Below are 12,613 nucleotides of genomic sequence, written 5' to 3' on the forward strand. Positions count from 1 at the left end.
CTCAGTCTACAGAGTGGTCTCCTGGAGAAAGCTGGCCACTGGCCCTGCTATAAGTTTGGAGCCCAGTTTCTGATTGTCCTTCCCCCATTAGTGTCAACCAAGACTGGTTTTCAAAAGAGAGTCTGTCATGTACTGCTAGAGGCTTAACAACAGAGGGACACGAGTCGAAGTCCCACCACTAAGGGCAAACTCGTATTTAGCACCAAAGTATAAAAGAACGCCAAAAGTTGAGGCTTGCATCTCACCCCTCCTGCTGCAAGACTCGCTGCCTGCTCACGACTCGAGAGATATCTATGGAGCCAGATAGGATTCTCAGTGATCCTGTGACCTGGCAGCGGGTTCACCTACCATGTAACACCATTACAGAGAAACCTGAAAGTCTTCCTGGAGAAATCTTCTGACCAAAGGCAAACTTGACTCTTCCTTCCTAAGCCAAGGAAAGATGCGAGTGTCTTGTGAGTCCATCCTATAACAAACATTGGCAAAGGCAACAGGTTTTGCCTATGTGCGAGCCATTGGCTTTGCCATTTTTTTTCCACGTGTTGCAGCTTGGCTTTAATTTGAAAAAAAAACAACAACAAAAACAGCACGACATGCCCAACGTTGATCACGACATAGCGATTTTTAACATTTGAATCATGTTACACAGCAGTCTGTGCTACATGTGTGAAAATTGAGTGGGGGATAGGAAGGGACAAGCGACATGGAGGATGGCGTGGGGTGTGAGAGCCAAACCACAAACAGGAGGAGGGGCAAGGGTGGGGAAACAAACCACAGACAGCAGGAAGAGGGTGGGAGAAGAAACTATGACAGCAGGAGGAGGGCCATGTAAAGCAACACCAAGGAGCAGTAACAGCAGAAGGAGGGCGCAGGGAGGGAGATGGATGGCAAGGACATGCACTCCACAAGAATGCATGTTAAAAACAAAAAAAAGGTGCCTGCAGAAGCCTGTGGCAAAAGGAATGACACTGGCTGCAGACAGGAAGCTGTTCTTGGTCCATGCTCCATAGCAAGGGACACACACACAAAGCCCCAGGAGGATGTTCTGACCAATAAGAAGCAAAGAAACGAGAGTGAAGTTGGAGCAAACCAATTTTACGTGATGGGTGGGCTCTAAGCCCGTTTTCAGCTTTTTTTTGCAGTCTTAAGCCCGCCTATTTATAGGATTTGTGAACTTCTAGATCCCTCCCAAGCCTGAAGCTGAAAAGTGTATACTGTCCGTGATTAACAATCCAAAAATGCCACAAAGAAGGCTGCACAGGACAGTAATACCCAGTGGTCATTTTTCACCTCCCTTGCAGCTATGCTTAAAAAAAATTAATGGCACAGAGAATGCTTCTGAAGAAGGTGGGGTGTCCTAAAGGAGGTAGCCCCACACTATCATCCAAAAATCTTGGGAGGGTAATAGGCTATGTGCAAGGTTACCAGATAACTTGGTGTCGACAAGAACACAAAGCTCCAGCCCTGAGCTTTTTGATCACAGATCATTGTTTCCAGGTGTTTGTTCAACGGAAGTGAACCACAACTACAACTCCCAGAATGCATTTGACCCAGAAATAGGGTACTGCGTCCTTGCTGACAATGATTCATCTGATAAACTTGAGCTAGCTTGCCTGGTCTGGGCCAAGTCTAACTGTGAGCCAGTCTGGCTGCATCCAAAAGTCAGCCACTCCACTCTCCAATGAAACAAGGAGCTGCCTTCCGGAAAAGGCGCTTTGTGCTGTGGCAGCTCAGACACATGGGATGCCGCCCATCTGACACAATGGAACACATTCTCGTATGTTGTCACTGCTTCCTAACCATGCTGGGATGTCGGATTACAACAACAATAGATTCTTTTTGTATTTTAAAAACAATACAATGTACTTAATTGACATGACAAGTGTTGCCAAAGTAAACATGTAACACACTTTAAATAATACAGTCCCTCGCACAGGATTGAATACTGTTGATTTAAGAGCAGTTGAGATGACTATAGCTGCTGGGGAAAAAAAATAAAAAAAGAGAAACCACCCTAAGAAACCTGGGGTAGGGGATGCTAAGGAGACAAGTGTTGTGGTGCTGATGGAAGAGACCCGGAAGAAGTAGGGAATGGAGGAGTACACTGCGTAAATCACATTCATAAACAAGCATTGGCAAAGCCAAATAAGTCTTGCCTTTTGGACCTTAATGGCTTTGCTCATGGTTTTAGCCACGACGCACAGCATCCCCAATGCAGCTTTTTGTCTTTTTAGTTACTGATTTGAGTAGGAAATGTAGCAAAAGAAAAAAAGGCACAATAGAGCTAATTTTTAAAGTGTGTAGGTGGGGAGTACAACAGGACGCGGGAGGGGTGGAAACAACACAGGGTATGAAAGGTAAAAGCAACACAGGTGTGCATTTTTAAAGCAGGTGGGGCGGAAGCAAATCAATGGCTCTGGAGGGGCAGAAGCAATACCAGGGCATGGAAGGGAGATAAAAAAGTAAACAACAGCAAAGCGGAGCAGGCATGGAGAAAGGGCACATGCAAAAAGGCAATGCGGGGCTGAGGGGAGGATACACGGGGAAGAGAGGGAGATGGAGCACAGAAAACGAGAGGGAGACCACTGGAAAACACATGCACTCAAAATGCTTAAAAGAAAAAAAAAGCACCTAAAAAAGTGAGTAGATCAAGGACATAGAAATGTGTGCATGCTCCAAGTGTGGGACAAGAAGAGGCAGGAAATTCCACAAAGTTAACGAATAAGAATCAAGCAAATCAGTGACAATGAAGCAAACCAATGGTAAACAATGGGCGGGCTCTAAGCCTCTTGTTAAGATAACAACATGTCCCGCTACAAACAGTGCATGCTGTGTCTCAAGCGAGACCCAAAAAGAGGTAAATATGAGTTGCAGAGAGTGGTTAGGCGAATGAGTGAAGCTTCGAGAGGGGGAGGATAAGAGAATGAAAAGGGCGAGTGGGAAGCAAACGAGTATGAGGGGGGAACGCACCAGTGTAAAAAGAGCTAGGCGAGGGAAAGACAGGGTTATGGTGGATACAGGCGGAGAGAAGAGAAAAAAAGTGGGCCAAGAGAAGGGGTAAAGATGGGGTCAACAAAAACGGAGGGCGCATGTGGAAGCATTCAGAAGCCACAACTCTTTCGCGCCCCATTGACATCTATTTCCAGGTCAGTGCACCGCAAAGCTCACTGGAAACCGAGGGAAACTGAGGGAAAACCGAGAGGGAAAACTGTGCGGGATTCCAAAGAGAAGCAAATAACCCATGTTTTTCAGCGAACCCACATGCAATGTGTTATTCACGAAGTCACTATGAACTCTACAGACCCCTCTCGATGAAAACAAAAACGTGGTATCTGTGTAGTATTCCCTTTCCGAGCGTGTTTTGTAGCCACTTTACGAGTGGAGGGGCGAGGCTGCCCCGAGGGCTTCTTCGAAAGAAGCCCCGTGCACTAAAACTTTAACAACGGCTGCCAAACTCAGAAAAGCGCTGCGAGGCAGTGAACAACGCCACACCTGGGCGCGTACCGGAAAGGTTTTGAAATATTTTATGAAGCGCAGTATGCCCAGGGGTGCTATGGCGCTTTGCAGCAGATCCCACAGGGCAGCGATACTTCTGTTGCTTGGCAGAGCCTAGAATACATACTGAGATTACGTCGCGTTGCTCCCAGACACCGTCAAAGCACACAATTACAGCACGCCTGTACACACCCTTGCATCAGGTGAAAGCACACCTTTGAACTTCTTTGGCAGTGCGTTTAGTCTGAGCCATAACAACCTGTGACACTGTGCCAAAGATACTCATGTCACAACAGCCTGGCACTAGTAGGGTATGGGAAGGAAGGATATCGAAGCGCTCGGTGCCCACCAGCAGAATGCGCCCCCTCCTCCCCCCGAACAATAGACACTGCGTAAAAAAAAAAAAAACACCACACACACAACATGCATTTCCCATCTCATGACCACCGGTCTCCATCTTCATGATGGGATCCACGCCTCAGCACAAATCATAGCAGAAGGAGAACGGGTGGTGGGACGTCCGACTAAATTGAGCCTTGCTTTGATACTTTCAAAGTGATAGTTTTTAAAAATACAACAAAAGTTTTCCAAGCACGGCCAGACAAAACAAGGCTCGAGCCCTGCACACACGGCGTCACCGCACATGCAGCCCCCAGCGCAGCAGGCAGCTATCAACACATTAGGCACAGCGTGTGATGGTCTGTGGAAATCTTTCTCCTGAGGCGTGCATACCGCCTGCCGCCCTTGCACACAGCAGCACTACGGAAAGAATCTGTCCAGTGGCGACCGTAGAACTCTAGAAGATCTGTCGGTGCGAGGGTGAGTACGTGACACATCTGTAAAGTGGGATCTGCAACTGGGCATCCGCCGGTGCTATCTAGCTCACCACTAAGCGCCTCTCTGGCTGACCCTGCACGAATTCTCCAAAGAGAAAAATACTTTTCCTGGGCCCCGTTATCGCAGCTTCTGGTCCCGGCGCTCGAACTTTTTTTTTTATTAGTTATAAAAACACAAAGCAAACAGTGTGAATCACAGCGGTCCATCCAGCAACATTTACACAGAAACGGGGGTGCAAACATATCCTTAAGTCCACAGAGGGGCGCAGAAATAAAATGTCCGCACTCTCACTCACCCGTAGGCATTTTCTCCTTCAGGGAAAACAGAGAATAATCCAAAAGGCTATTTTAGTCCAGACCCGGCGCAGACAGGTCCCCCTTGGTGCTGCCAGTGCATTCATGTCTGTGCGCCTGCTGCACTCCCGGGCTCAGCGCCGCCCGCAGCGGCCGGAGAGAAGGGGCGGGGTCAGTGCAGCCCTCCCCTGCACAGGGCAGGCGGAGCCGCAGCACTGCCTCCCCGTGGGAGCCCGACGAGGCGCACAGACAGAGAGGTCCCGGCCCTGGTGCCGCGCCTCCCGCTCTCATCACCCACCCTCGCCCCCTCACGGGCTACTTACGAGGCTGCGGCACGTAAAAAAGAAACAAAACCCGGCCTCTGTGCAGCAGCACTCAGAGCCCCGAAAGCCTCTCTGCCCGGTGGCGCACAATGCCGCACATTGAGCTCAGGGGCACAGGGCGCCTCCGGGGGGCCGGCATTATGTCACCGAGTGCGGCCTGTTACCGCAGCCCTCACCCCTGACATGCCCACTTTTCAAAGCCTCGTCTCTCTGGCAACCCCTGCCACCACTAGTTCATTACAAAGAGGCACGCTTTAAAGGAGCAGGGAGGCTCTCTCCCCTTTATTTTGATTAATTTTCATTGTGTGGGGGTGTGTGTTGGGGGATCTCCACTGAGGTATCCCCTCCCACATTAGCTGCTTCGCGTTTGTGACTTCATTCTTACACATTAATCACATGGTGAAACGCTGCCGGCTTAGGAAGGAAGTTTGTTTGCGAGCGGAAGGTTACAAAATACATGTAAAGGTGCGCCTGTCCCAGATGTATCCCTTCTTAGCAGAGATCATGAGCACTGACGTTACACAAGAGTTTAATTTACACTGCTCAAGGCATCCTGGATGGGGTCTAATCAGTGATTAATTTGTAAAGTAATCAGTGCCGGTGCCTAAAGCGCTGCTCAGAAGCCCGGTCGGCGCTATTAAACGTAAGTGTGTCAAATACCAAGGCTGAGTCGTCTAAAATCCACAGCAGCCCTCTTTAATCCACTGACAGACACCCCGGCCTCTTTATTTCACTCTTGCAGGTTCCTCCTTTCTCACTTGATGACATTTTTCCGCCTTTCTCTTCTTCCTTCTTTCCAGTTTGTATGTTTTCTCTCTGTTGCCCTCGAGTAATGTCTGATGAGAGACAATAAATGGGTCCCTAAAATGAGGGGCAATAAATGGGTCCCTAAAATGAGTGCTGGTGGACCCCGCTGGCAACCCGGCCCAAATTAAGCGTGGGGCACAGGTGAAAAGTGAATGCCACAGCAATCCAGAGATTTTCTAACACATCCATAAATAACGACATGGTTGCTTAGCAAAGTAAAGTGCACGTATCTCTATATATGTACCAGCAGTCTATGAGAGACTCAATTCCATTCTTGCCTAACGACCCTTACATTTCTCAATTAAACTAACAAAAGCAGCGTGGAAAGAAAAAACAAGGCACTTAAGTTAAATGATGGCGATAGCCAGCACTCCCACTGTAAAAATTGTGCCACTGGAAAGGATCGGGTAATAGATTCAAAGCCCCCTTGAAGCTGCCCATAACCATGATGCCACCCATAAGCTTACAGCTGCTGGATCCTGGGTGGTAGTCCCAAGTGTTGGACTGGAACTTTGGGCAGTCTGCCACTGCAGATGGGCCAGATTGCAAGTGCCACTGTGTAGGCTGTTTTTTATTTTTTTTATTTTTTTCATTAAGTGGGTAATGTTTGGACCAACAAAAACCTGACAATATTGCTGCATGACTACTTGTATGCAGGCCTACTGCGTACAATAATAGGGTAGAAACCTCCAGTGGTTCATTCTTAACTTTGTAAAGCGTTTCAAACAAAACAATGTCTTCAAAGCTGAGCTTCCATTATATATTTATTTCAATCGCGTATGTATGCATCCAACTTCACAATTTTAAATGTGCAAGTGAATTTTCTTTCATAATCCATTCCTTTTAATCATGGCGCAATATGTCCATTGCATGTCATCAAATTGCAGGCATATGAATTAAACAAAGAAAACAATATGAGGTGTAAAGAGCCTCAACCATCTGATGTGTACTGGATGTTCAATGCAGGTAAACTTCTTGGAAAGAGACGTCTGTGTGCTATCGTAACTTGAGTTTTTGAAAAACGCAATCACTTTATGTTAGTCGATCAAAATATATCCTCAAAACTGAAGTTTTACACCAGTGATCTAATTAGTGATAGAAAGGTATTCAAAGAATCTGAGAATAGTAAATTTAGCATTTATCACCAACAGAACACCATTGTCATGCTCAAAAAACAATTACCATGCAAGCAGCAACCACTTTTGGAATGACTGTTAAACTTACTATCCATTTTTAGAGATACCATGTGTGTAAACTACAAATACCAGAAACTTTTAATAAGATTTCGCCTGCACATGCGCGCTTGCACGCTGTGCTTGGGAAAGCTTTTATGAAGAAAAAAAAAAGTAAAAGGGGCTTAGAACCCGTCCCTTCCTTACCTGAACTTACTATTGGCTTACTCCATTGTTGCTCTAATTTACGTACTTCTGATTGGACAGCACGTCATCTGCTTACACTTCCTGCTCTCTCCTGCTTGCTGCTTTGCCATCCTGTTGTTGTGTGGAGACGGGACCAAGTACGCCTTCCAGTCACTGCCATTGGCTTATGGTCAATGTCCTTCCACTGGCCATATGCTTCTAAAGGTACTCTTTTGTTTACTTTCAAAGTGCACAGGGCTGCATGAAGTATATTCTGGAGGTGTTCAGACCCTCCACCAGGTTACTTGAGATATTCCGCTGCATTGCTCAAAACAATTCAGCTTGACTGCTCGTGTGACTACTTGTGTGAGAAACTACCCTTCCTCCCGCTCTCCATTAGGTCAAACTACGCCAATCCCACCACCCACCAGGCTTTCCCCATCATCCAAGCAATTTTTTTAACCGCCCACTGTGCATTCTTTTTAATTCCTAGCTGCCTCACGCTATACATTCTTTGTTTTCCACCCTTCTTGCTTTAGTTGCAGAGCGAGTACCTGCACTTCTTTATTTACATTTAAATAACTGACTGTGAGGACACACCACCACCATGTTCTGGGGCACCTACATTGTGCAGCAAGTGCCCCTTTTCTAGACTTTCATTAGGAGGCATTTCACCATTGCTGCAATACTCTCCTGATCCTACTTCTCAAGACTGAGCAGAGAAAAGTGTGTGTGTGCAAGTGGGGGGGGGGGGGGTTGCTGTGCGTGTTTTAGAGAAGGAAAATGTGTGTGAAGAAGGATCACACGGTATGACAGTTGAGTCTGAGGATTTTGTTGTGTTCCTAAAGTGAGAAAATGGCGTGGCTGTTTCCTCTGTGATGCTGACGCACTAAAACAAGCATTTGCAATGCAATGGGCCACTCGTGTAAATGGGTTCTAATCGTGGTCAAGGCCTTCCATGGCTGAAACTCGTAGGTGCTTTTGGCCACAGTAAAAGCCACACTTGACACATGAAAGTTAGTGCGCCCTCATTTCTGAACTGGAATTGGTTCTTCAAAATTGATACACAAACAGTTTGGAGACTCGCATTAGGCAGCACCTTCCTCATTCAGGAAGCTCAACGTACTGAAACCGCCAACATGCTATGAGAACATATATATATATACATACGTTACCCAGTGGCAGTTGTGCTAACGCAGGTGTTTTAATGAAAATTATTAATGGGTGTTTATGTATTTTGAATAATAAGTTTGTGTAGAAAATAAAATAACCTGGAAGAGTAATGCACATATTTGAAAATATGATCACGAAGAATGTCCACCAATGTTAACGAAGTGTACTAATCAATGACTAAATTAGGAAATGTTGAATATATGTTTGACTAATGTAGTAATATGTTATATTAAGGATTATGCAGTAAGCTTTAACTTTATTAATTGTAGGTCTTAACTTAGCGAGTGTCTTGGCCTACTTGCCAGGCCTCATGTAAAAGCTGTATTTCTTAGCGTTTAATGAAATAGCTGACCAAGAAAGTTAAACTGTGAATTTCTATTGTATTGTTTAAATGTGCTCATAACGGAAGCTTCTCATGTGAACCGACTGCTAGGAGATGATGTTCCTGCTAATGCAACATTTTATGTGTAGTGTGTGTGAGACTGACTTTCCCAGGACAAGAACAATGAAGATACTGACTAGAGTAGAAGCTGCAACAATATTGTTACCTGACAAGCCGGATGATGAGGACATCGCAAGACAAACCAATCAACAATATGTGAATGGAGTAATATTAGAACTAATAGATTTGGGATTTTATTCTTGTTGGACAGAGTGCGAACATACGATTAACTGTCCAGTAGGGATTTGGGGGGTTGTTTAGGTAACTTTGACTTAATGACACTGCACAGAGAGAAGACAGTCATTTTGCCCATTTTTCCTGACAGAGAGGTTACTACTTTCTTATGCGTCTTGACAAGAGACGTGCCTAACTTTAATGCTTAAAGACTTTGCCCTTTTAAATTCTGATGCTGAAGCTTGTTGCCTTGTTGGTCGACTGATGTGTTAAGGACGAAGACTAACTCTGCTTTGCTGATCCACCCTGAGGATAGGTATATCCAGAGTGTGATTATTATGCATATTTACTTTTCTCTTCTAGGTACCAACTGCGTTATTTTGGTAGAGCCATAGTTAGATGTTTTTCCACATTGTGTTACTAAATTGTTTTGCGTGAAGCCCAACATGCTTATGCTAATCTGATGTTAGTTAAGGATCCTGACTAGTGAATTATGATAACAGGGACTAATACTTGGTGAGTTTCTCTGCTAAACTTCATGTATGTTATCACATTGACACAGCTGACTTTGCTATTGATTTGCGTCATAACTTTAGAATGTGTTGTAGTTCAAGCTTTGATTAGATTATGTTTCTTCCGCTGCTTTGGACTGCCAGTATTGTTTCTGTATGTATTTCATCTGGTTTTGAGATTAATCTACATGACCTTAGCATTGTTAATATAGGGAAATAAACTTTTACTAAAGGTGTGGTTATTCATGACTGAAAGGTCATGGCGCGTGACAATTACTGACTCTATTGATTGCTAATGATTATTGATTATTGTGTATTGATTATGTATTGGATCTATGGTAAGAACATCTTAATTGCGAGTCAAAAGGTTCATCGACCTATTCGTGTCCCCTTGTAAGTTTACTTATTAAGGTCAGACGCACAAACAGACATGGTAGCAGACTGATGGTTCGTCTCCTTAAGAGCTTACCATAGACGTCTGGTATAGACAAAAAAAGTTGGTAAGAGAGGTGAAGGTTTGTCTCCCTAAGAGCCTGGTATAGGTGGTCCCAGACGTGGTAGCAGTTTGATGAGTAGGTCCTTTTGAGAGTTCATAATTACTGAGATTTGTATTTTGTTTTCAATGAGGATAATTGGAGAGAAAATAATGATCCCTTAAGTCCAGAAAGGACTTTCCCAGATCCTGGATCCTGCTAATGGTTGTTTGAGGATGTTCCCGGCTTTCCAGTGATAGTGTGAGTGAAATAGGTTGCGCTTGTATAGCTTATGCAAATTGCAGGTGAATTGTGGGGTTTGTGAGGATTTTAGGAGTCTACGTACTCCAAATGAAGTTGTAGTACGAGTGTGCGTACTCCGCAGTTTGAGAGTAGGGAAGTTGTCGAAGTTCATATGAGTGTTGTGCTCAAAAATTGTCCATGTGGTTGTTGATGTACGGAAACTGCGTGGTCTAAGAGAATGAGATTTGGCGAGTGCTGTGTGCACCAGGACAGATCCATTGATCAGTTGAGAGTAAAATTTGCGGGTCGAATTTTGCTTGCGAATCTGAGAGACTGAGAAAGAAGGAGTAGCTATAAGTGCGAGAAGAGCCATCAGTGAAAAATCCGTAATGTTTCTGAAGCAACTGTGTTACCTTTCCTGTAGTAAACCAGCAGATTTGTTTTTGGTTTTTGATGAGTGCTCGCAATATTTGCATTAGTTTTGTGTGAATTGCAGTGAGGGAGGACAAGCCGCAAGACTTTGTCAGCCACAGTACGTGTGAGTGTGACATCATTGGAACCATGCTGGGATAGATCGGTTAGTGAGAAGGAAGGGTCGCGCAGTGATTGGCAGCCATTCGTTAGAGGCAATTGGTTGAGAACGTAGGTCAAAGGAATCATGGGATTAAAAGTCACTTCCTGATTTGATTTTGAATAACAAAAAGGTCAAAAAGAGGACATTTTTCAAAGCATTAAAAAGTGCCATAAGGGGAGATACGTTTATTATGACTGTAGGCGAGGCTTCACCGCCAGAAAATACACCAACTTATATTGTAATGGAGGAGAAGGGTGTTATGCCATGTCTTTGGCTAAAGCGATGGTGCAAATTGACAGAGAAAGATGGGAATTTAGCGTTTCACTTCCGGATGAAAATGCTGAAATTGAAAAAGAGGAAGATGTCGAGCATGATTGTCTTGAAGTAACTGATTGGTGCACATAACCGAGACCTGACATTAGAGATACCCGATTGGAAGAAAATGACTAAATTATCTTTGTTGATGGTTCTTGTCTGAGAGACAATACAAGGACACTGAGAGCAGGATATGCTGTGTTTACATGCTATTCAAATGCCTGAAAAGATTGCCGTGGTGAAATGCAGGGCACATCTGAATTTGCAGGACTATGTGTCATTGGGAAATGGCTATGCAGATCAAGTCGCAAGGTTTTGCGCATTGAACTGTATATCATTCAAAGACAAGTGGAAACTGTTACCTGAAGAAGATGATGCTATCTGAAGCTATGCATTGAAAATAATTGACACTTTGGAAGAATCAAAAATGTTGCAGAATAATGTTGACAGGGAGGAAAAGGGTTCATGGAGCAAAATTAAATGTGTGCAGAGACAAGATGAATTGTGGGTTTCAGAAGAGGGTCAATTGGTTTTGCCAAATAGTCTGTTGTCTCAAATGGCGAGGTATTGTCATGGTCAAGCACATATTGAGAGGGATACAATGATTCGTTTGTTCAAACATGATTGGTTTAACCCACAGTTTAGACAAGTTGCTGAAGCAGTTTGCCATCGATGTGTCATTTGCCAACAACTAAATGCAGGGAAAGGGACAGTGGTTAATTTGAGCCACATTGGAAGAGCGGGAGGTCCATTCAGCAGAATGCAAATGGATTGTATTCAGATGCCTGTGTGTGGAGGATTGACATATGTGATGGTGATTGCATGCATCTTTAGTCATTGGATTGAAGCGTACCCTATATGAAGAAATGATAGTCTCACAGTAGCAAAACTACTGCTCAGGGAACTGATACCGCGTTTTGGATTTCCGATCTCTTTAGAATCAGATAGGAAGTCACTTCAACAATGAAGTAATTAAATTACTATGTACAGCATTGAACATTGAGCAGAAGTTGCATTGTAGTACCACCCTGAAGCATCAGGACTAGTGGAACAGTTGAATGGTACATTGAAGTCAAGAGTTGCAAAGGTGTGTGCGTCCACAAATTTGAAATGGCCTGACGCATTGCCTTTAATATTGATGTCAATGAGAAACATACCTGACAGGAAGACAGGATTGTTGCCGCATGAAATTCTCATGGGCAGAGCAATGAGGTTACCAGAGGTGCCTGCAAATGTACTTGTCAACCTTACAGATGATATGGTGTTGGATTACTGCAAATGTCTGGCTGATGTGGTTCGCTCTTTTTCTCAGCAGGTAGAAGCCACCATACTGCCACCGATCCATGACCCAGGACACAATCCGAGAGCTGCGGACTGGGTTGTGGTCCGAAAGTACGTGAGAAAGACGTGCTTGGAGCCTCATTGGAAGGGACCTTATAAGGTAGTTTTGACAACTACCAGAGCTGTGAAGTGTGACGGAATTCCAAACTGGATTCATGCAAGTCACACGAAGAAAGTGGCATGTCCACTGGATCATGAAGATGCGCTGTTGAGAGTACCAACAACAGGGAGACAAGTCTCCGGGCCGGAAGGA

At 44.7% G+C, this 12,613-nt stretch overlaps 1 protein-coding gene across 2 annotated transcripts in view; it reads right to left on the minus strand.

Annotated features, from left to right (window-relative positions):
• PLEKHG1 (pleckstrin homology and RhoGEF domain containing G1) overlaps positions 1-4,791 on the minus strand; it is a 273,088-nt gene extending 268,297 nt beyond the window's left edge. Inside the window, exon 1 of one of the 2 annotated variants that reach the window (XM_069234291.1) lies at positions 4,628-4,791. In XM_069234291.1, coding sequence (XP_069090392.1) covers positions 4,628-4,637 — 10 coding nt within the window. In that variant the 5' untranslated portion in view covers positions 4,638-4,791. The remainder of the gene's footprint in view (positions 1-4,627) is intronic. The other variant, XM_069234292.1, reaches the window with a different exon arrangement.
• Between the last annotated feature and the right edge of the window lie 7,822 nt (positions 4,792-12,613).

Source organism: Pleurodeles waltl, chromosome 5 (genome assembly GCF_031143425.1).
Source record: "Pleurodeles waltl isolate 20211129_DDA chromosome 5, aPleWal1.hap1.20221129, whole genome shotgun sequence".
Lineage (NCBI taxonomy): Eukaryota > Metazoa > Chordata > Amphibia > Caudata > Salamandridae > Pleurodeles > Pleurodeles waltl.